This window comes from Oryzias melastigma, linkage group LG17 (genome assembly GCF_002922805.2).
Source record: "Oryzias melastigma strain HK-1 linkage group LG17, ASM292280v2, whole genome shotgun sequence".
NCBI classification, from domain to species: domain Eukaryota; kingdom Metazoa; phylum Chordata; class Actinopteri; order Beloniformes; family Adrianichthyidae; genus Oryzias; species Oryzias melastigma.
Window position 1 is genome coordinate 30396673 of NC_050528.1, and position 25650 is coordinate 30422322.

General features: G+C 38.6%; 1 protein-coding gene across 1 annotated transcript in view; it reads right to left on the minus strand.

Moving 5' to 3' along the window:
* Nucleotides 1-5816: 5816 nt before the first annotated feature.
* The window catches only part of vipr2 (vasoactive intestinal peptide receptor 2), a 111198-nt gene continuing 91364 nt past the window's right edge, over nucleotides 5817-25650 (minus strand). The window contains exons 9-13 of the mRNA XM_024264404.2: nucleotides 24262-24331; nucleotides 13268-13359; nucleotides 11781-11910; nucleotides 11637-11678; nucleotides 5817-8564 (exon numbers count right to left, since the gene is read on the minus strand). Of these exons, the coding sequence (XP_024120172.1) occupies nucleotides 8391-8564; nucleotides 11637-11678; nucleotides 11781-11910; nucleotides 13268-13359; nucleotides 24262-24331 (508 nt within the window). The 3' untranslated portion in view covers nucleotides 5817-8390. The remainder of the gene's footprint in view (nucleotides 8565-11636; nucleotides 11679-11780; nucleotides 11911-13267; nucleotides 13360-24261; nucleotides 24332-25650) is intronic.

Here is a 25650-nt window from a genome sequence, read left to right on the forward strand (position 1 = left end):
GAGCCAAATTGAAATAAATAAATTTAATATGAAATAAATAAATAAATGTGTCATTAATTATTTAAAAGTGGCAATAAATAATTAAAAGGTTGAAATTAATAAATAAATGTTGAAATAAATTTGGCAATAAAATATTAAAATGGAACATTTAGACATTTAATGACATATTTAATTATTTCATTGTCCCTTATAGGTTAAAAGAGCCAAATTGAAATAAATAAATGTAATATGAAATACATAAATAAATGCGTCATTAATTATTTAAAAGTGGCAACAAACAAATAAAAGTTTAAATAAATAAATAAATGCTGAAATAAATGTGGTATTAAAATTTGAAAATAGCCATTAAAAAGCACTTTTTAACATTTCAGAATATATTTATTTATTTCATTGCCGGCGTGGTAGAAAAGAGCCAAATTTAATAAATATATTTAATGTGAAATACATAAATAAATGTGTCATTTATTATTTAAAAGTGGCATTAAATAAATAAAAGTTTAAATAAATAAATAAATGTTGAAATAAATGTGGCATTATCATCATCTTTTTTGAAAAATGCGCTGCCTTTGGCGGCTGCAAGTAGAAGCGGCTCCTGGCGTTTTGCCTTATTTTCTTACTTTTTAATGTATTTTTGCTTCTGTACGTCTTTTTTGTGCTACTTTTGGCTCATTGCATCCACGCCGAGATGACTTCCTCCTTTGCTTACACCATCGATCAGCTGCTGGCTCTAAAACCACCATCCTCCGAAATCGGAGTGAAGCCTCAACTGCCGGAGGAGCTTCGGAAAAGACGCCGTGGATGCAGGGCGGGAGTTAAACGGCGAGTGATGAAGCGGCGTTTTAAACCCTGTGTTCCCGTGATCATCACGGGGAACGTCGGGTCCCTGGCCAATAAGATGGACGAGCTGGAGGCGCTCACACGGACCCAGCGGGAGTACCGGGAGGCCAGTATCATCTGTTTCTCTGAAACATGGCTCAACGGACTAATACCGGACTCTAACGTTTCTATCGCCGGCTTCCTCACTGTGTGAGCGGACCGAGAAACCACCGTGTGGGGTATGAAGAGAGGAGGAGGGCTCATAATGTCTGCTGACCATCTTGGACAATCCCTCCCACCCTCTCTTTGAAACTGTGGACACACTGAGAAGCAGCTTCAGCTGTAGACTCTTGCAGCCCCGCTGCTCTAAGGAGCGGTACAGGAAGTCATTCCTGCCATCTGCCATTAGGCTTTATAACTCCTCCATGTATAAAAGGTGAAAAGAAAACACCTTGGAGCTTTTTCTTAGGCTCTTTTTACATCTTTGTACATGTGTGTATATAGTCTTTTTCTGCTGCTCTGTGTGTACATTTGTTTATATTTATATTTATTCTGCTGCTATGTGTGTATGTTTGTTTATTTAAATTTATTCTGCTGCTATGACTACTTATATTTATATGTTAGTTACATTTTATTGATCATTTGAATTTTATATTGATCTTTTAGCAGTTTAACGGTGTTTTGTGCTTTTCATTATTATTAATTGCTGCTTCTACAACTGAATTTCCCTGCGGGGATGAATAAAGTTGATCTTGAATCTTGAATTAAATGTTTAAATGTTCCATTTTAATATTTTACTGCCACATTTATTTCAACATTTATTTATTGATTTCAACATTTATTTATTTATTGCCACTTTTAAATAATTAATGGCACATTTATTTATTTATTTATTTAATGGTGTATATTTTTTTTCATTTTGGCTCTTTCCAACCTCCATATTCCGCAGGTGTTTCTGCCTTAAAAGGTGGCTTTTGAACACGGTGGTGGTTTTGTTGGAACAGGTCCGTTTCCCAACCAGCATAAAGTGGTGAAGCACAGAAACTGTGTTCATGCAGTTTGAACAAAAAAATGAGCATAATTTGCTGCACACTAGTGAAAGTCCATCAAACAGTTTTTCATTTTTTTCTCCTTATCAAAAACCATTGAAGAGCATGCAAACTTACAAGGTTCTGACAAAAGTGTATGCTTGAAAGAGTCCACGTGATGCATATTTCACCAGAAGTGAATTGTCTTTTGTCTGCTTTTAAAAGATTAAAATAATAACTTTGACACATTAAATACATAATAATACATCTTAACCTTAATTAAGGTTAAAATCACAAAAACACTGGATTTTTACTGATGTGAATTACAGAGCTGAATTATTTTTTTTGTTTGTTTGTTTACACACAAGTTACCCCACTAAGAAGATCATTTTACACAAACTATGATTGTTCTGACCTAACCTATAAGAAAAAAAAACGATCATCTAATAATTTTTTTATTCTTTAAATATATTTATTATCATTTTTTTTTGCTTCAAGTTTTCAGGATTTGGCTTCCTTAACAGTTGAGTTCTTGCCCTTCTTCAGGTAGAACTGGGATGAAAGCTTTCTGACTGTGGGATGCAAAGGGAGGGATTTTAATGCTTGTGTAATTTGTGGTCACAATCCACACCTGATTCTGAAAAAAAAATCAGCATCAAAATCACCACTTTGACACTGAAAAAACAAAGATTTGTTTTGTTTTAATGCAGGGTTATGGTTGTGACTGTGTCCTACATTAGCTTTTTAACTAAATCATGATAATTACAGCAAATTGAGGTTTCTAATTTTTTAGTCACAATGCCCCATGGCTAATGAAGTTCCATTGAAAAAAAGCAGAAAGGAACATTAAAAGGGCTTTTGATTTACTAATGCAATTCAGTAAAATGTCTAATAAAAAAAAAAAAATATATATATATATATATATAAAAAACACTATTGATAGTTATAAGAACATTTTAAGCATGGACCAGCGTTTGTAATCGAGCCCAGAACTTCACCAGAATCTAACATTTAGACTCCAACCATCCATTCTCTAAAGCTGTTAAATCCCTTTTGGCGTCACTGGGTTGCTGGAGCCTATCCCACCAACTGTTTGGCAAAGACAGGTACACCCTGGATGGTTTATCAGTCCAGTTGTTGGCTGCACAGACACAAAAGCACAAACACTCACAATCACACCTAGGGACAATTTAAAATCACCAAGTAACCAATGAGTTGTTTGGTGTTTTTGGACTGTGGAAGGAAACCGGAGAAAACCCTCACATGCGTGTGGAGAACACACAAACCCCACACAGAAAGAACCTAACCTGGATTTGAACCGTTCTGTAAGTGAGATTGTTAACCACTGCTCCACCACTCAGATTGAATTTAGTCATTTACTGAATCTCAAGGCTCAAATGTATTCTTTGTAATATTATCGGTATTTTATCAGTTTTGATGTTCATTAATGAAAGCCTCACATCAAACAGAAAGAATCACAAAAAGTTATCAAACTCTAGTGCTGACACTGGTTTTGTTTAGCTACGTTTTTTTTTTTTTTTCACGCATATACATTTTTAGGCAGGTGACAAAAGTAAATGTCAGACAAGTCGTGTCCTAACTGCAAAGGCTTAATAGAGAACCCCTTTGTTCTGGGTCAGTACACGGTCGTAGACGGTCAGTATCGTTTGTTTGGCTGCTGGGATTTCTGTTCTGGACTCCAGAACACTTCTAAAAGCATAACAGTCCAATCCAAAAATACGAGGTGCACTCTATGTAGTGGTCTGCAGGTCAAACATGAGCTATGAGGACATTTGTGTAGCTGTAGTAACAAATACTCGAAGAAAGAAAGAAAGAAAGAAAGAAGGAAAAATATTTTTTTCAGGCTAAATTTAAGCCAAACTTTTCCCATTACTTATGTTCAAAGAAATGTTAGAAAAGTAAAAAAAAAAAAGTCATTTGTGCTCAGATTAATTTGGCTCTTTCATTTTTAAACTGTACTAACATTTCAGTAGCAGAGACACATCAGGAAGCACCACCTGCTGGAGATCCTCCCAGGTTCACTAAAATACAATTTCATGTTGGTTTACAGAACATTTTGATGAAATACATTTTTTCAAAAAAATCAATTGTTTGAACTGCCAGTCAGAACTTTGACACTTCTGTCTGATTTCGTAACTATAAATGACTTTTTGTCACACATCTTATGGGACAAAAAGATCGAGTTCTAGCATTTTCTCTTTTTTTTTCTTTTTCTCTCACATCAATCTATCCAAAAACATTGTTTAAAAGTCATATCTTTATCTCACAACTCCATGGGAAAAAAAATCAAGCTTAGACTGATTTGGTGGAAGATTCATACTTTCAATTTTTTAGAAGTGCCACCCCCCACTCCCTTGTTAAAAGCATTTGCAGTGTTACTTCATGCGTTGATTTGTAATTCGCAGGTCATCAGACCCATTTCATCTGATGACCCTCCCCAACTTCTCCCACTGAGTCTGAAGCTGCAGTAGAGTATTGGCCTGTCACAAAAGATAAGTGTGCCTTCAACTCGTACCCCACATCATCAAATCTTCTTTACCCGATGGCTGATGAGGGCAGGTAAACCTCTTTCCTATCTTTTGAAACCCAGTGGGGATTTAGTTTACTGTAGTGAGGCTGCAAAGGTGTCACTACCGGATCAGTAACGGCTTCCCAATCAATAACCCTCATGGACGAAATCTGTCCACTGCCGCTAAACCACTAACAGGTCAGAATCTCTCTTAAGATGTTAAAACCAATACTAAGAGTAATGCAAACATTTATTTGAATGTTGACAAAAAATAAAACGTTACGAATCAGGACTGCACCCTCCTTACGTCACATATTCAAAATCGGACCACACAACAGACCCTTTTCACAGTGACGTCAGACAAAATGGCGACAGGGCCGTGAGCGGGAGCCAAAAGAACTGAACGCTGTTTAACACAATTTTACATTAATAATAAAAGGTAACCCTACCAATTTCAAGAGAAAATGTACAACTTTTATTTAATGAACTGTATTTTCATTTCCTATCTTAGATCGTTCACAAATCTAAATACAAATTTGAATTATCTTCCAATAGTTGACGTTTTATTTAAAATATCAACCTCTCATTTAAGCAGATATTATTCTAACTTGTTCTATTTTTTTCTGATGTTATTTCCACATATTTTAAGCGCGATCAGCACAAAAGCTGATAGAAATTCATGTTGTCCACATTTAATACCTTCAGTAAAGACGCACATCTCTGCATGTCAGGACGGAGTTTAATCTCTTCCCAGGATAAATGTCCTTGTAGTTCTACGGGATATTTTAGTTGATAATTGTAAAAACAGGAATGGTTTGGTTCAGAGAAAATGTTCAGAGCAGCTATTGAGACTCGTAGTTTCAGCTTTCAAAATAAGAGCGGCCAAATAAAAAAAAAAATCATCTCTGGGTGAATGTATTTTATAACATTATGTGGAAATAGTCACTTATATTTTTGGCAACAGCTTCCAATGAATTTGATCATGTTTTACCTTTATTTTCCTGCAGATCAGACCCAGTTATGATCAAAAACAAAGAGTGATGTTAGAACCACGGCTGAGCTAACAGCAGCTCACTGACCGCAGTAGAAAACATTACAACAGGAATAAGTTTGACTTTAATGTCAGACACGCTGGAATTGTCTGACTTTTGATCTGTTTACAAGGATTATGTGAGAATGGATATTTAGGAAACTTTTACCTGTTTAGAAAAGATCGTCTGCAGCTCCACGTCTCATGCTAGCGTTAGCATTAGCACAGATAAAAAAAAAATAAAATCATAATTACCTTCATAATCAAACAAGCAGCATTCAGTGAAGGACTTATAACCTTCGTCTAACTTTAACCGGGTTGTCAGAAAGAAATAATCCACGACTGGTTTAAAATCATCCAGAGGAATTTGCTGCTGCCTTCTGCAGACAGGATTACTGACATTTGTACTCTAACTTGTGAACGATCTAAGAGGAGGAAATGAATACAACCAGGTAGGACATTTATAAAATAAATAAGATATACATTTCAGTTACGATTGGTCAGATTACCTTTTATTACTTATGTAAAATAGCTTTAAACAGTGTTCATCTGTCAGCTTTGCCGTTCTAAACAATTTGGAAGCGACTCAGCACTTTTCGGCAATGTGTGATGTCACATGAAAAGGGTTTACTGGATCTGCCCAATCCGTTCTGTACATGTGCAAATATTTTCTTCTTTTCCTGTTTTGTTTGATGACAGTGTACGAGGAAACCGCCACCGACCGACACTTTATAAACTCTGTTAACATAGAGAGATCACTAGCTGGTAGTTTGGCTGCATTAGAGCGGGGGCATCTCCTCAAAGTAAAATGCCTTCAGTTCTCCAATTTTCCTGTTGTCAACATATAAAACATAAAAACAATTAAACAGAGAGAATGACTCCAAGTCGTGTGGCTGTCATTTTATCATGCATCATTAAGATTTTCATTGTCTGCTCTAAGAACTATATTTATACAGTGCTGCATTTAGGCAACATTCTTTTTCTTTAGGTTATGGAAAATATGAATTTGTGCGAACACAGTTATCCAGTGTTTAAATGGCTCTGCCATTTGTAAAGGAGGAGAGAATTTTTTTTTAAAGTTACCAGAAGCTGATATAATTTTTAATTACATTTTTTTTAAATCTTGGAACGATTGTACAGAAAATGTACAAAGTAGGGGAGTCAATTAAAATTGCTTCAGTGTCACAATGTTGGAGACTGTTAAGTGACATAAGATTTGCACAGGTGGAGAACCGATGGGGTAGCTGTCACAGATCTGGTAACAACAGGTCATGTTTTTAAGGAGGAGCAGGAGGACCTCGACCGAAGTTTGACCTAAGTTCATGCTCTTCCCCTGAAAAAACCCAGGAATCAGGTTACGGTTTTGGGTCTTTGAGGGGCTGGTTGGGTCTTTTTGCATCAGGAAAAAAAGGATGTACCGACTGTGGAAATTGACGCCCATTCAAGTGAATGAGACGAGACCAGCTTCTCAGACCCCAGCACGATCCAGGGCCAGATCATAGCAGTTTTTGGCCACAAGAAGGGGCTAAAACGGGCTTTGAGGCCGACTTCTAAGTCACGCCCCACAGTCCCGGGTGGTGGTCCCTAACCAGTCTGATTGTATCTTCTGGGCCCACGATATCAGTACCTTCTCGCCATCTCCTGGGCCCAACATCCTGGCATGTCAGCTCCATGGTCCTGAGTCCCTAACCTCACTAATTTTTACCAACATCTAGCTCAGTTTTGGGCCTCCATTCCCATGTGTTCCTGGTGGTTCTCCAGTGTCCCCAGAGGTCTCAGGTGGGTTAGGGTTTGGGTTACAGTTATGGTTACGGTTAGAGTAATGGCTAGGAATCTTCTGGTGTATATTCTAGTATAAATGAATCAAATTCAGCTTCCAGCTACAGTTGCGACATTTTCGCTTCCGGTGAATGATGACTTTGATGACTGTGTTTGGGCGCCATCTTGTCTGCAGGCAGGTCCCCCTCACTTTCAGGGTCCCTAAACAGTTTTAGAACACATTCCACTGCTGACGAGCTGTTAGTTCATATAGTATTAGGCGGAATTAAGACATTCTTTGTAACATTTCTTTATAAGGAATGTGAAATCAAATGTAAATTATTATTATTTTTATTTAACTAAGCTCCCAATGACTGATTTCTACCCCATTTTTTTCATGCTGTTCTGACAAAGAAAGTGTGATTATCTTAATCATAGTAGAAGCTCTTTACATTTTGCCTGAAAAAGTTATGGTTGAATCATTAAATAATGTCAAATATTTAACTGGAATGTCATCTTAGGGACTTTACCTTTTTTACTACTATATATTTATGTTTATTTAATATGTATGGTAATCATTTTTTACTATGTCTTAGAAATATTGGATTAATAGTTGGTTGTAAACATATAAGAAAAGATTAAAAGACAAAATTGCAAAGTTAGATGCAAATGATTCCTAATTTCACAGTTAAATAAATTTGTTGATGCAAAATGAATGTGGTTATAATCTAGGCTAAAATTTCCACTGGGTTTTACATAAATATTGTAAGTGACTAGCTAAACAACAGCTCGACACTTGCACTATTTTACTTATTAAAGAGTAGTGTGCGACACAGGTGGAAACCCTCCGACCACATTTAGCCCAAATTTCAGCTGAGTGCTACAATGCCAGAGAAAAAAACGTCAGTTTCGCATTATTTTGTGTCTATATCAAGGAATTGCACTGAAATGCAGCTCTCATCTGTCTCATCTTTTTTTTTCTAAACTTAAAAACAAGAAAACAATGAAGGAAATGTCTTTTGAATCATCTGATCAAAGCACAGATCTTAGCAGCTCTTGGTTTACTTGCACTCAAGTTCTCCTATAGGATTAATCGGTAAAACTCTTTGCACGGGTCCACTTGTTTGCTTGTTTTTCTGGGTGTGGCCTCACAGCACGGTGGTCTCTGACTGCAGGATGGATGTGGCCTCACAGCACGGTGGTCTCTGACTGCAGGATGGATGTGGCCTCACAGCACGGTGGTCTCTGACTGCAGGATGGACTGCGCTCTGGAGTTGCGGTGAAACTGCATCATGTGCTCTGAGCCGTTCCTGGAGGTGAAAGTGCTGCTGAAGTGAGGCGGGCTGGTCAGGTTGCAGTTCAGACACATGCTCCTCCACTTCCTCTTGAGCTCCCCTTGAACCTGAAGACACAGCCAGAAGAAAGGATTAATAAAAGAAAATATGCATTTTTAAATAAGTGCATTAAATAAGTGCACAGACTGAATTAGGACTCATGCACATCTTAGGTGTGCAAGAAAAGTTTGAATGGATTGTGCAGGACAATCTGAATTAAAAGTTGGTTGAGAAAATGAGAGAAACACAACTTCTCCGAAATGTGAAAGCTTAAAGAAAAAAAACAAAGCAAAATAAACCTAAAATATATTACAGTATATTTCTAAAACAAATCCTTTTGTAATCCCTTTTAGCCTTTACTAGGGTTGTTTTTTGTCCTTTGTTTTAAATGAATCTATGCTGATGCATCTTTTGGAGCTAGACTTTGTTCTGTGTTTTATTTTCAAAATCAAACGGATCTTTGTTTTCCTGTCAATTATCTGTTCAAGGAAAACTGCTGTGTTTTCTCCAGCTAAGGGCTTGAATCTGATCTCACTAAAAGGTGCTGGTAACATAAGTGGGTGGAGTGGCATGGGGCAGAACAGGGAAATGACTGAGGGGATAATGCAGGACTGTGCAGGACATGTTTGAAGTGTTATCAATTAATGATTAAACAAATACTGAGATCGTACAATTGAAATGTTTACTGCTTTTGTCTTTCTTTACATCTTCAAGTAATAATGCATAGTTCAAGCCTCAATAATGTGATATTTGCACATTTATCACATAAATTATCAAATATGAAGAGCTCATAGAAAACAAGCATTACCACTGCAAATGTAGCAAAATTCTAAAAATATAAACTTTTAACTAACTTTTTTTTTTTTTTTTTTTTGCAAAAATGGCGTTTTTCCTTTGTGGAAACTTTGCCTGAGAAAACAACCCAAGTTTTTCTTGTTTCCGTAAAACAGCATAATCCTAAAGTATAGATCAAACAAAATTGGGACTTTAAAGAATAAGGGTCTGATTTCTATGCATAATTTTTCTTTTTCCTAATACTTTTAGCAGCAAAATTGAATTTCCATCTTTACTTAAGCAACAGTTTGACTCTAAACCATCTGTACGCAGACATCAAAGCCCTACACTTTGTCTCTCCTCCTTGAAAGTCTCAGCAGCAGCTCCGCTCATCACTGCACCTCCATGCCTCAATGACAAATCATTTAACACGGTTAGAATAGAATACCAGGACAATCAAGTCAGATATTTAACAGAGGAGGGGAAAAATCAGCAGCATTCACCTTTTCTAATGGCTTTCTTTCCATTTAGCTTTGCAGCAGATATTTTTTTTTGTTTTTGAATGAAGCTGATTCAGCATTAGAGTAGCAGGATTCCTCCTCTTATTGCCAACTGTGTTGATTTTTTATGTAGAATAGGAACATGACGTTGACCAATAAATATTCTTATATAGATTCTAATATGAACTCTTGCACAGAAATACTGTAGAAGTTGTACAAGTTATCACTCCTCTTTTTAAAAGAATATTTAAAATGAAAAATGCAGAACGATTTAAGCCAAAAGTCTTAAAAAACGCACAAGTGACACTGGAATAAAAGAATTTGCTGCAGCGTCTCCTTCTTCCTTAGATAAATTTAGCTTAAATCCAGCGGGCAGAATGACTGTCAAAAAAATCTGCTTCCTGTCGTTTGTCTAGAAAAACCCTGCAGCCTTACATTTCTTCTCAGTTGGTTTTCCACTCCTGCATTCGTTAAGTTGTTACACTCAGCTATCAGAAGCAACTCGCGCGGTTCGTCTTCATCAAGCAACTACTTTTACAACCCACGGTCGCTTTCAAATCCCCATTAAGTCTTTCACCGGCAAGTTCACAGTCTCAGATTTGTGGAGTGTTTGAAAGCTTTTACTGAGGATGAATAATGTTCAGAATCCCTGTTTTAAAGTTTACTTTATCTTTTTAATTTATAGAATTATTACCACAGCTAATGTTATAGTAATTTAACAAACCCCTCATCATTTTTTGACAGATTTTACTGCACATTTGTTACATGTCAATGACATAATTATTCTTAAAGTCCCACTCTGATAATCTTATCTATTGTAAAAATGTTATCAGTGGTCTTTTAAGGATTATTATGCTATTTTTAGACAGTATCAAAACATGTCGTTTTCTAGGACAGTTTCTGCGGAGTGGCAGGAGGTAATCAGTTTATCTTTGAGTTATAGGCAGGATTGTTTGTGCAGAGCAAGCCCACTCCCACTTCCTGTCACCCATCTGAACTATCCAGCCATACCGTTTTGATTCAGATGCAGCTCAGACGAGATAAAAAAAAAAGACATACATGGAGATATTTGTCTACAAGTGGGAGGTTGTGGTCTGACCATGCAGTATATCTTTTTACGTCACAAATAAGATATTTTATAAACAAAATGTTTTTGTCTGCTCCTCATTCACAATGATTTGAACACAAAATTAATCAAAAATGCAATTTTAAGCTTAATTTTCTTGTAATCTGTATTTCATCATCAGAAAAATGCTACAAGAGCATGTAATGAACTCCAAAAACATGATTTTCATGGGAGCGGGTCATTAAATAGTTTTATTATCTCAAAGCAATTTTTCGATGTAATAAAAAAAAAATGGAGCTGTGATTGAAACCAATACTTTCCGTGTGCATTTTAAAATATATATATATATATATATATATATATATATATATATGTATTTAAAATTGCATGAATGGTGTACACTTAAATAGCGCTTTTCTACTTTCTTAGAAGGCCAGAGGTGCTTTTTAGTCACAGTCTCATTCAGCCACACATATTAACACACTGATGGCGCAAACTTTTAACCATCAGGAGCAATGTGGGATTCAGTGTCTTGCCCAAGGACACTTTGACACTTTGAGCGCAGGCCGGGAATCAAACTTGCAACCTCTCTGTCTTTTGATTTGATGCTCTTTTTGTAAAACACATTCTACAATCTAACGACCAGATCTAACTCTGCACCACGACCGCCAAAGAGGAAGAAAATGAGTGTTGGACTCACATAAATGCATCACTGGATCTGCCTGTTACTTTACTTCTCAATGAATCAAGAAAACAAACTATATGAACTACTTTGATAGAAAAAAATATAAAGAACTCACCTCACTGTTGAGGAAACAATAGAGAATAGCCACAACGAAACCCTGAAAAACAAACTCATTCTGTTAATTTATACCACCAGTTTTTTTTCTTCACTTGTATTGTACATGAATGACAAGTGCAACATGACGGAAGTGAAGTCTGACCTGAAAAGATCCCAGAGCCAGGTCAAAAAAGATTTTATAATCTTCAGTGATGGATTCACTGAAAGACACAAAAACCACATAGTGGATCCCAAACAGAGGGATCAGCAGCAGAGTGGATTTGGCCAGCCTTCTGTGGGAGGAGCACAATTAAAACACAAACCAAATGATACTATAATATGATATAAAACAAAGGATAAAACAATTAAATTAAATTAAAAAAATCTTATTTTTATTAAGGGAAACATTACATTATGTAACACATAGAAGAAAAACATATAGAGGTTGTGATACAGGAATGTACAGTGGACAATTATTTCCCCCCTTAAAGTAAAAAAAAAAAAAAAAGTGTAAATATAATTTTGTTTTGGAATAACAACATTCCATTAATGCTCAATAACTACCCACAATAATGATTAGTTTATTTAGCTCAGGTTTGTTAGAAAACCTTCAGTCAGCTGTTCTGCTAATTTTCTCTGTTAGTTCACAATATAAAAAGATGGTTTTAAAGTGGAACAGCTTCATCCAGATTCTTTGAGCCGTATTCGTTCTTAAAGGGGCCGCAGGTCTGCTCCAGGTGTGGATTCAGGGCGACACAGAAGCCCATGTTATTGTTTAAATGATTTTCACTCTAGGATCGTCTAAATGTGGATCATTTTTGTTATGCGTCTATAGAGATTTGATGGCTTTAGGAGGTAAAATAAATGAAAATGCTGCAGGCGTTGTGTCTAAAAGCCAAAACAAGCTGCTATAATTCACTTCAGATATGTTCTAGTGTGTGATCAGGGTTCTAGTTTGGCAAAACTAAATAATGTTCTTGATGTCTTTGAAAGGATTGCATACTGTCATTACAAGAAAACTGTTACTAATAACAACACTTGTGCATCTGGAGTTGATCTTTGAGGGACATTTTGAAGTTTTGAACACTATTTCAGCATCAAAACGGCTTCAAAATATTTTTTTACTGCTAAAACTTAGACTCTTAAACCTCCCTTTCAGTTATCCAACTCTGCCAGGTCAACTCTGCCCTAACTGAACCAAGTTTTCATTTCCATTAACGGGATCTGGAGCATATCCAGGTTTTTCATCACTTCTCCCTGCAGAATCTTGGATTTGTTCTTCTGCAGGATATATAAAATACCTGCCAACTTAACACAGCTCAGCTGAGGCTGCAGGCTTAAGCCGGCCCAAGATTAAACACGGCATATCTGACTAAGTCTCGGGCAGAGAAATGTGTTGCTGCAGCTTCAGTGGTTTTATGTTTAATAAGAGCTGCATCATGAACTGCTGCCTTCTTGACCTGAGTGGAAGTGTCCTTTGTACCGCTTCACATAGCTTTGGGAGTGAAAACAATCAATTTCTTTATGATTTCTTTTGTAAACTTCGATCCACTGACTGAGCCGCTGGAGTTTAGCTGGAGAGAACATTGATTTAGACTGTCCGCTCACGTTAACCTTCAGAGACGTCTGGAACGGTGTGGTTCCCCGTACCTGTACTGAGACTGGTCATTTCCACCCACATCCGGACATCGCAGCTTCTGAACCAAGATGCGGATGATGCTGATGAACAGGATGAAGTTCACCTTGAAATAGCAAAGATTGAATAGTTCAGCTGTTCAAAAGGAAATCTTTTTTTTATGAGAAAAACAATGACCAACACCAAAAACATAATCAAAGCAGATCAAACTTTATTTACAACAAAGCACTTTTTGTGTTTTGCATATCTCAAAGCACTGTTACACTGACTTATTGTTAATTTATCCATCTAAGTATCCCATGACATCCTAAAATTGAACACAGTTGAACCATAGACACTGGCACTGGGCGCTGACAACAACAGTTAGACCTAATTTTGGATCCTTTTTGTACATTTTATTTGAAAAACCAAAATGCCCAAATCAAAACATATTAAAAGCTGAAAGTAAAAGTTTATGCATTTCTAATTTGAACTGAAGTTTTGAATTTGAAACCCCAACCTGTTTTCCTTTTCTCCAGTTTTTTACTGTAAAATTGATGCGTCAGCGGACTGGAAATAGAACTCCTGCGTAAAGTTTTGGACGCACGTCAGACTCAGCAAGAGGCAATGTCAATATTCTGACCGATTATTTCAGCCTTTATGGTCCTTGGTATTGGTCAGGTTCTGTTTCACACCAGGTTAGTGCTGTCAGTTATCCACAGCTGTTTTTAATTTTGTTTATTACTGGTGTCTGCTTGGACCCTACACCACCTCTTCCTTACAGTGCACATGGTTTGAAGTCCACCCATTTCAATCGTTGCATCACAACTAAGAGCTTTTTCCAACGCCATTGTTGGAATATTGTTTTCCCAAATTTGGGATTGTTTTACAAGTTTAAATATTTGGCTTAATTTTTAAATGACCCACTCCAATTGAAATTGTGTTTTTGGTGTTTTTAACATGTTCCCGTAGCATTGTTCTCATCAGGGAGGACTTATATTATTGATTTTCGGAGTATTTCCTTATTCGTGAATCAGGATTAAAAAAAAAAAAAAAAATCGATTAAACAATGCTGTTAGAAAAAGCTCTCAGTTGTGATGCAGTGATTGAAATGGGCGGACCAAAGCCTACCTACTCCCAGGGGCAAACTTACCATCAGGCAAATGTAGGCGATTGCCAAGGTGTTGGGGGGCCCATGTTGAATACTTAATTAAAATGTCCAAAATAATTTTCATGCCCATTATTATCTAACTGTGTCACAAAAAACCCAAATCACTGAAATGACATAAGACTGCTCATGTCCTCCCCTTTGCCCTTCTGCAGTAATGGAATGTTCAATTAAGAGTAAGCTAGCAAGCCGAAGAAGACTTTCCCTACACATAAACACACACAAAAGTAGAAGGAAATTAGCTCCTGAAGTGCAGGAGGACATAGAAGGAAAAAAAACATCAGTTCTTAGGTTGTAGGTTGTAAAATGAAAGTTGTATGTTAAATATGTTGTAATATTGACATAAAAAGAAAGTATAAGAATATAGTTTTAAAAGTATGGGGAAAAAGTCAAAATTTTACTTCAATAAAGTAAAAGAAAATTAGGAAAAATTGCCATTTTTTACTAGAGTAAATTCAAAAAAATCAAGAAAAAAAGCTCAGAATTTACATGAATAAAGTGATCAAATTACAAGAACATTTTTTACGAGAATAAAGTTGTGAGATTTTTTCTTACAAAGTCTAAATTTTACTAAAAAAAAGTTGTAAGATTATTGAAAAAGTGAAATCTTTCCGAAAATAAAGTTTTTAAATTCTGAGAAAAAAATTTTTTTGAACTGGAATATAAAGTCGTAAAATTATGAGGGGAAAAAAAACTAAATTTTAAGACAAAAAAAAAAAAATTAAATTATGAGGAAAAAAGTCAAAATTCTGTCAGAACAAAGTCGTAAAATCACAAAAAAGTCAAAAGTTTAATAGAATAAACTTTTAAAATTCTGAGAAAAAAAATAAATTTTACTAGAATAAAATTATAAAAAAAAATATGAAAAAAAATCAAATTTGTTTGACTAGAATAAAGTCATAAAATAAAAAAAAGTCAAAATCTTATAAGGAAAATACCAGTTTTTTATTAAAAATAAAACGTCCAATCGAACATTACCTGTTTAACTTCTTTTGCAGACAGTTCAGAAAATGGTATGGACATCACTGTAATGACGAGGCAGAGGCAGAGGCGAGTGGATCCATATGCAACTGTTTTAACAAACTGGGGCAAGACATCGGCGTGGTCAAAGTTCTTCTCTAACTTCTCTAATTTAACGTATAATTGGTTGTCAATGAGACGTTGGAGGACTTGACATACGTGTGAGACGTGCTCCTCGAAAGTGTTGGAGTAAATTAAAATGTCGTCGATGTAAACAATGACATGTTTGTGGAGCATGTCACGAAACACATCATTAACGAAAGCCTGGAAAACTGCGGGGGTTTTACAGAGACCAAAAGGCATGACAAGGTACTCGTAATGTCCTGTTGTGGTTGAAAACGCTGTTTTCCATTCATCCCCTTCACGGATGCGTATTAAATTGTAGACACTTTGTAGATCTAATTTGGTGAAGTAACGCGCCCTTCGAAGCTGTTCTAAGGCTGGCGTAACCAACGGAAGGGGATAACGATACTTGACTGTTATTTCATTCAGGCTACGGAAATCAATGCATGGACGCAGTCCGCTATCTTTTTTCTTCACAAAGAAGAACCCGGCCGAGGCGGGTGACGTGGAAGGCCTGATGAAGCCCTTTTGCAGCTCTTCTTGTATGTAAGCCTGCATGGATTCAGTCTCAGGTTGAGACAGGGGAAAGACACGACCGCGTGTAGGTACGGTGCCAGGCGTTAAGTCAATGGCACAATCATAGGACCTATGCGGAGGAAAGCACGTGGCGTTTTGCTTATTGAATGCCTCCTGTAGATCTTGGTATTGCTGAGGCAGACAGTCAGATGTGGTGTCAGTGTCACCTATGTTGATGCTGGTAGACGCGATCTGGCGACAACGAGGCAGACTGGAAGGTGGATTAAGCTGAGGAGCGCTCTGGAGACTGTGAAGACGACAGCAAACTGAGTCAAAGGTGATCTCCTTGGAGGACCAGCTGATTGAGGGATCATGAGTCTCTAGCAATGGGAGCCCCATGATGATTGCACATTTGGGGGCGTTGATTGCGAAGAGACGGATGTCCTCTATGTGATCCTCCTGGCACCTCAGCAGCACATCCTGGGTCAAAAACTGGATCCGATCGGAACCCACTGGACGCCCATCTATGGCAGAAAATGCCACCGGCGAAGTACAGGTGAGCAGAGGAATGCGGTTAGCACGTGCGAACTCGAGATCAATAAAGTTTCCTGCAGCCCCTGAATCAATCATGGCTGTGGTTTTAATGCATCTACCCTGAGTCTCAAGTGACACTGGAATTTCGAAAGTAAGAGAATTCTCACTCACAGACCTGCCCGATCGTCTGGGCGGACGATCGGAGCAGGAGACCCGCGGATGCCCGGGCTGACCACAGTAAAGCCAGAGGTGCTCTCGCATGAGTCGACTTTTTTCCTCAGGAGTGAAGTGGGTAGAGCCTAGCTGCATGGGCTCGGCGAAGGTGCTCTGAGGTTGAGTGAAGGAGGGAGAAACAGCCGACGGCGGACACGTTCTGGCCGCTCTGGGTCTTCTGGCACGGAGGAGATTGTCCAGTCTAATAGTCAGAGCAATCAGCTGATCCAAATTCAGATCTTCATCTCGGCACGCGATTTCCCGTTGCAGCTCAGCAGAAAGGCCTCGGCGGTACACAGTCTTGAGTCCGCAGGGGGACCATGTGGTCTGAGCAGCTAAGGTCCGAAACTTCAGGGAATAAGCAGCAGCAGTAACTTTACCTTGCTTAATGTCCATAAGCTGCTCTCCAGGTTCCTTTCCATCAGTCGGGTGATGAAAGACATCACTCAACAGCCGAGTAAAAGCATTGTAGGAATGAAAAAGTAAGGACCCGCCCGACCAGATGGCGGCCAGCCACTTCAACGCTTCACCCGACAGCAAGGAGCACAGGAACGACACTTTGGATTCTTCTGTAGGATAATGCTGGGCCTGTTGATGGAGATACAGCTGGCACTGCATGAGGAACCCGTTACAACGCTCAGGTTGGCCGCTAAATTTGCCCGGTAATGACAGGCGCGGAACGGCACTTGGCGATGACGCGGAAATATCTCCAGGTCCAACTGACCGCGAAGAAGAAGGAGGCGGCGGTACGGCCGTGGGATTAGCTACCGGGTTAGCTTGCAGTCGCTCCATGATAGCTTCGGTAGCGGCGGTCAAACGATGCAGTTGTCTGCCATACTCCAATAATATTGTGGTGAATCCGACAGGATTGGAGGGAGAGGGAACGCCCGTTGCTGGATCTGGGTCTGGAGTACTCTTCTGTAATGACGAGGCAGAGGCGAGTGGATCCATATGCAACTGTTTTAATAAACAGGGGCAAGACATAGGCGTGGTCAAAGTTCAGGCGTGGGTCGAGGTAGGATGCAGGCAGGAAGGCGAGTCCACAGGCAGAGATCAAAACACGAGTAAGCAAACGAAGGAAAACTTAGACTGCAAGGGGAGAAACACAATGCAAGACTACGCAATGAACTGGGTTAGCGGGAGGAATATCAACAGTCCAGGAGATGACGTGATGAGGAACATCTGAGGGAACAGGAACTGGAGACTGGTGCATGATGGGAGGAGGAGCTAGTATTCTGGCGAGAGCTCTCTCTGGTGGTTGGAGGAAGGCGTGACAGCCTGAGTCCTTACAATCGCACTGCTGGGGAATGTCACTGAATCTGCTATACTTTTTATAAATGTAAAACTTTATTTTCAGTATTTGCCCACATCACATGGCCCCGGATGAGTGGAAGAAGATGGACGCACAACTTTATTGGAAACCACTTTTGTAAGATTACAACTTTGTAAATCACAAATTTAAGATTTTGTTCTTATAAAAAGTAGACTTTTTTCTCATAATTGTACAGCTCTATCAGCATATATTAATACTTGTTCTTCTTTCATGGTGGCCCTAACAATCAATCATAAGAAACGTTTATTCCTTTTATACCTTAATGAACTGTTTTGTTCGATCATTTGTGTTACTTTTGCCTTTCTTAGTAAAACCTGACTAGAACAACAAATACAACCACAGTAGAGAGTCCCATGGGGCTCTCAAACTGCTAAGTTCACCACTGCCTGCTCCGCTCCATTCCTACGCATTCACTTGTAGACAAATAGGAAACATTAATGTCTTTGTTTTCCTCGTCTGAGCTGGCATCTCATTTAAAACTGTACAGCTGGATAGCTCAAATTTTGCTCACCACTTTTATTGCACCGCTAACGTTAGCTTGGGGTTTTGAGGGGCTATAAGCCAGCAGCAGAGTACAAACAAAGGGATGATGGGTATCAGCGGAGACTTACTTCCACGCTAACTGTCCTGCCCACAACTCAGTGGCAAATTTCTGATGAACTCCTGCTGCGCTGTGGAAAATATGTCTTAAAAAAAACACAGGCTTTTTGAGTTTGGCTAAAAAGGGCAAATTCATAAACTAAAGACCACTAAAATGATTACATTATAAATAAAAATATAGTTTAAGTATTTATCAAGACGGACTCTTGTCATCTTTACTAAGGACCTTCACTACTACACTACTCACAAAAATTATAGGAACACTTTTTTTATTGGGCCTGGCATGAATTAAATTAAACCTGTCTGATCATTTTCTGGTTGGTTAAGCAGCTGAGGACCTCGTTAATCAATTTCAGCTGCATTGGTGTTCATGGAATTAACAACAGGTGCACTTCAGTGGCAAACCCTCCAAACAGGACTGGTGTTACATGTTGAGGTCATTTCAAGTTTCTCCCTCTTGATCTTTTTTGGCTGGTTTTCCACTCGTGCTGATTTTGGCTTGATAATTATCTCTACTAGCAGTATGAGGAAATTCCTTAACCCTACAGAAGTTGAACAGGTTGTCCAACTTCTCCAGGATGGCACATCCACACGTGCTGCAGCAAGAAGGTTTAATGTGTCTCCCAGCACAATCTCCAGAACATGGAGGAGATTTCAGGAGACTGCTGGTTATTCTAGGAGAGCTGGACAGGGCCGTAGAAGGTCCTCAACCCCTCAGCAGGACTGATACCTGCTCCTTTGTGCAAGGAGGAACAGGCTGAGCACTGCTCGTGCCCTACAGAATGACCTCCAGAGGGCCACTGGTGTGAATGTCTCTACCCAAACAATCAGGAACAGACTTCATGAAGGTGGCCTGAGGGCCCCACGTCCTGTAGTGGGCCCTGTGCTCACTGCCCAGCACTGTGGAGCTCCACTGGCATTTGCTCAAGAACACCAGAATAGGCAAGTTCGCCACTGGCGCCCTGTACTTTTCACAGACAAGAGCAGGTTCACCCTGAGCACCTGTGATGGACGTGAAGGAGTCTGGAGAAGACGAGGAGAACGTTATGCTGCCTGCAACATGGTTCAACATGACAGGTTTGGTGGTGGGTCAGTGATGGTCTGGGGAGGCATATCCATGGAGGGACGCACAGACCTCTACTGCCTAGGAAATGGTGCTCTGACTGCCATAAGGTATCCAGATGAAATCCTTGAACCCATTGTCAGACCCTACGCTGGTGCAGTAGGTCCTGGTTTCCTCCTAATGCACGACAATGCCCGGCCTCACGTGTCAAAAGTATGCAGGCAGTACCTGGAGGATGAAGGAATTGAAACAACTGAATGGCCTTCACCATCCCCTGACTTAAACCCAATAGAACATCTCTGGGACATTATGTTTGGGTCCATTAGGCGCCGCCAGGTTGCTCCTCAGACTGTACAACAGCTCAGGGATGCCCTCACACAGATCTGGGAGGAAATGCCAGAAGACACCATCCGTCGTCTCATTAGGAGCATGCCGCCACGTTGTCAAGCATGCATACAAGCTGGTGGGGGCCACACAAGATACTGAAAAGCATTTTGAGTTGCAGAAATTAAGTTTTGTAAAAAGTGGACTAGCCTGCCACATCTTCATTTATCTCTGATTTGATGGTGTCTACACAATTGAGCCTCTGTAGGCTGAAAACTTTTATTTCCATTAAAAGACTTGGCATCATTTTGTTCCTAAGACACTGCCCTGTCGTTATTTGTATAGATATCCAACTCCATATTGAGATCTGATGTATCTAATGTGTTTCTTTAAAGTGCTCCTTTAATGTTGTGAGCAGTATATTAGTTTCTGGCATAAGAAGAAATAAATCTTATTTACTGGATCTTTTCTGTTATGAAAAACTGAAAAATCTTTCCACCGAAGTCATTACAGTGTTCATAAGCAGTCGAAAACTAGGCTTTTTCTTTCCCTGTAATTACAAGTCTCATTGCAGAAATGTTTCTGCTAAAAGGACATTCCCCTGATGAGACCTTCAAAGGCTGGCAGGCGTCCAGTCAGCAGGACATCCTGTGACTTTATACCTTCAGACAACGGCAGCTCACAAGTGATTCAAAGTCTTCCCACTGGGAAACATGGATGTAAGAGTACAGTAAAGGTTCAAACACACAGATCCATGCAGTTTAATGAGGTTTCATCTCTTAATTGGTTTCTTAAAATACATTTTCTAGAAAAGCTGCACAGCTTACTAGAGTTGTACGGTTATTAACAGTTAAACGTTGACAGGAAAAATTCAGCAAATGTATCAATGCAGGTCAGTGTAGAAAAAAAACAGATTTTGTGAAATATTACAATATTTTACTACTGGCAAGGCAAGGCAAGGCAAGTTTATTTGTATAGCACATTTCATGTACAGAGACAATTCAAAGTGCTTTACATAAAACATTAAAAGAAACAATTAAAAGAAATAGTAAAAATGTCATTCATCATCATTCAAATCATTAAAATAAAATTAAAAGAAAGTAAAAAGATTTTAATTTAAAACAAGCATAGATAAAAAGTGCGGACGTAAACTTTTGAATACATATTAATCAAATGCAGCTGAGAACAGGTGAGTCTTTAACCTGGATTTAAATACACTGAGTGTTTCAGCAGATCTAATGTTTTCGGGAAGTCTGTTCCAGATCTGTGGAGCATAGAAGCTGAATGCAGCTTCTCCATGTTTAGTTCTGACTCTAGGAACTGATAAAAGACCGGATCCAGATGACCGCAGAGGTCTGGCTGGTACATACTGGGTCAGGAGGTCAGTCATGTATTTTGGTGCTAAACCATTCAAAGCTTTATAAACCAGTAACAGAACTTTAAAGTCTATCCTCTGACAGACAGGTAACCAGTGTAAAGACCTCAGAACTGGACTGATGTGGTCTACTTTCTTGGTCCTTGTGAGAACCCGAGCAGCAGAGTTCTGAATAAGCTGCAGTTTCCTGATGGATTTTTTTGGTAGTCCTGTAAAAACACTGTTACAGTAATCAAGTCGACTAAAGATGAAAGCATGCACTAGTTTCTCCAGGTCCTGCTTAGACATCAGATCTTTAATCCTTGAGATATTTTTGAGATGATAATAGGCTGATTTAGTGACTGCCTTAATGTGTTTATCAAAATTTAGGTCTGTGTCTATCACTACACCCAAGTTTCTGGCCTGGTTGGTAGTTTTTAGTTGAATAGATTGAAGCTCTGTAGTGACGTCTAACCTTTTTTCTTTAGCCCCAAAGACAATAACCTCAGTTTTGTTTTTGTTTAATTGAAGTAAGTTGTGACACATCCAGTCATTAATGTCCTCAATGCATTTACCAAGAGCCTGTACAGGGCCTCGGTCTCCTGGTGTCAGTCTAATATATATCTGTGTGTCATCTGCATAGCTATGGTAACTAATGTTGTTGTTCTTTATAACCTGGGCCAGTGGGAGCATGTAGATGTTAAATAGAAGTGGTCCCAGGATGGAGCCTTGGGGCACTCCACATGTAATTTCTATTGGCTCAGAAGTGAAGTTACCAATTGACACAAAATATTTCCTGTTTTCTAAGTACGTTTTGAACCAGTTTAGTACTGGCCCAGTGAGACCCACCCAGTTTTCCAGTCGTCTGAGTAGTATTGCGTGGTCGACTGTATCAAACGCAGCACTGAGATCCAGTAAAACTAGCACTGACATATTTCCACTGTCTGTATTCAAACGTATGTCATTAGTCACTTTGGTCAGAGCCGTTTCAGTGCTGTGGTTCTGTCTGAAGCCGGACTGGAAGACATCATAGCAGTTGTTATTTATTAGGAATTCATTTAACTGATGGAAAACAGCTTTTTCAATGATCTTACTTAAAAATGGCAGGTTTGATATCGGTCTGTAGTTGTTCATTTGAGTTTTGTCTAGACTGTCCTTTTTTAGGAGAGGTTTGATTACAGCTGTTTTCAGTGGTTCTGGGAAAACACCAGATGTTAACGACAAGTTGACAATCTGGAGCAGGGCTGGTTCCAGGATCTTTGAAACTTTTTTGAAAAAGCTTGTGGGTAGAATATCCAGACAGCAGGAGGAGGAGTTCAGTTGACATAGAATGTCCTGCAGTTCTTTACTGTTTATGGGTTGAAACTGAGCCATTGGGTTTATACTGGTTTCTAGTGGATAGGGTTCATATCCAGAACTTGTAGTTGATGAAACAATTGTTTGTCTAATGTTTTTGATTTTGTCCCTGAAGAATTTGGCAAAGTCATTACAGGCTTTGGTGGAGTAAAGTTCTGGTGCTACTGACACAGGGGGTTTTGTCAACCTGTCGACTATATTAAATAAGGCCCGAGCATTATGGGAGTTTTTGGTAATAATTAATACTGGTATCAATTTCAAATGCTGACAAAACAATTCTTAACTTATCATTTATACAAAATCACTTTTCCAGTGTCTTACTTTTGTTCTTCACTTTAAGTCCCACTCCGATCATCTTTTGATCTATTTTAAAAGCATTCCCAGTGGTCTTTTAATTATGATTCTACAGAGCGATATTAGTTTATAAGAAATTTGCCTCTGAGTTGTGAAGAGGAGGATTGGTGCAGATCATCCCCCATCCATTTCCAGTCACCTATGACTGAGCTGTTTATACGTTCTCCCACTAACTTACAGACCCTCACATCCCCAACCTAACATTAGCGGTGCAACAAAAATGGAGGCCAATATCGGAGCTATGCAGTTGAGTTTTGAGCCAAATGCCAGCTCAGACGAGGACAACAAAGACGTTCATGGATCTATTTGTCTACAAGTGGATGCATCAGAATGGAGAAGAGCAGGAAGCTTGTGACCTGCCCGTGTTTTTCCTATGTCACAAATACAAATGTTTTTCAAACGGCATTTTTTATGTCCTTTAGTAAGAGGAAAATGCCACAAGAATATGCAAAAACACAAAACACCATTTTCATCATAGTGGATCTTTAAGCCTCCGACTGCTAGCTCGCAGCACACCACAACAAGCCTCTTTCAGCTTCTCTGCACCAAAGCAACTATATCTAACGAGAACCTTCTCAGAGTAAATGTTCACTTATTGGTCGCAGTTGTTTTTACACAGATCATTGACACATTCCGTTTGAACTGAAATAGGCAGATTGTTGGGTTGCAAACAGTTCATTGTTTCTTTGTTTCTTTAATCTAGCAGCCATATACTACCCCATAAAGTACATAAAATCATGGAAATGCTTAGCACTTTATTTTCTTGATTATACTTAAAAGAACCTTATTGGCTAAAGCACATTCATGTTTTTTTACTGTAGCAAAAAGCAACATATGTGAGATCCAGTTGCAGTGCTTAATGTTTTGAATATTCATTAAAATGTATTTATACAGCTTTATGTGAAAGATGCATTAGTATTTAGACAAAGTTTTTCAAAGTCATGTTCTTAAAAAAAATAGTGACAAATTGGGATATGTTGTATCGTGACGGGTATTGTGATACATATCGTACCGTTAGTCTCTTGCAAATACACAGCTCTATTTATCATCGTTTTAGAGTCACTGGGATTCTCCGTTTCACCTAAATGCATTTCAAAGTGAACATCAGAGGCTTGATGGATTTCAGCATACCATAATGGAAAATCCGATTGGTCCGTTGATCACCCAGTTAGGTACGTGGTTTTCATTTCTCTCCCAGCACCTGTGGACACACAGACAGGGGGATAAATATGTCAAGCATATTTGAAGTTCTGGAATCTTTATTCTGGCTTCTGATGTTCACATCTTTTTGTTGCAATAAACTAAATCTATGAATCATGCATGTCATCCTTCTTCTTTTATCTGTAAATATTTATTAATACTTATAGGAGGTGTGATGACTCCAGTCACACAACAATAACATGAAGGTGTAGTGTACAGTTCCACTTAATTTGATATGCATCTTTGGTTGCGGTTTATTTGTGTTTATCCACTGGTTTTTGTTTTGAGTTTCATGTGGAGCTGTACCTGCCCGAGGCGGCCTAAAGATGGTGCCAAACGGAGAAGCTCTGCAAGAGGGTGCTACCACTACCTGGACTCCATGGGGAGGGCAATGGAATTCATGTCCTGTTTTAAGACTTTCTATCTCACCCACCCCCCACCCCCCCTCCACTGTATCACTAGTAGTTTGACCCACTAGTTTAAAAGTCCCCAGGTGTGAGGTAATGGCAGGTCAGTTATTTGAGTTCTTTCCTAAGTTACAGCTTACTTTATGTTTGTTGAGTTGACCTCTTTTATGGGCCCCTTTAAACCGAAAATGTTTGTTCAGTTGGATTTTGTTGGATATTAAAATGATTTATTTTTGGACTAAAACCCTGTGCTCTTAGTGGTGATTGCCTGGTCCATCACAGGAGGTCTCTCTGTTATCACATTAGTTTTAAATCAGGGGTCTCCAACTAATTTGGCGAGAGGTCCAGTAACTCTGTCAGCTTGGTAGACCGGGGTCCGAACATGCAAAAACATTCAGTCAATTTTTCAATTTTCTGTCCTTTTATTTAATTACAATGTGTTGTTAAATTTGCAAATAACTCTTTTAGCTTATTGTCTCAACACGTATTTCTCTCATTCCTTTTATGTACAAAAATACATACATGTACATGCATTGTACAGTTAAAAAAAAAGATTGCACATAAACTTGCTTCCTTATAGTGCAATATGTGTGCTCTTTCACAAACTTTAACATTCTGCTGTCTGTCACTTAAAGTGCAACAGGTAACATGAATGTACCTCAAAATACATTCATAATTATTTCCCTTTCTTGTGCAAATGTTAACTTTCTGTTTTACAACCCTTAAAAGTACGTTGCAAATAATGCTACATATTAAACATTAAAGTAATAACTTTCATAAGTGCAAAAAACATTATAAACATAAATATAAACTATAAAACAGACATAAAGAGACGTAGATGGCACTTTGAATGGCAGTGTTGAGCTGGAACTGTATGGAGCTAAATTGGGGCCAATATTATTTGAAACCCAAA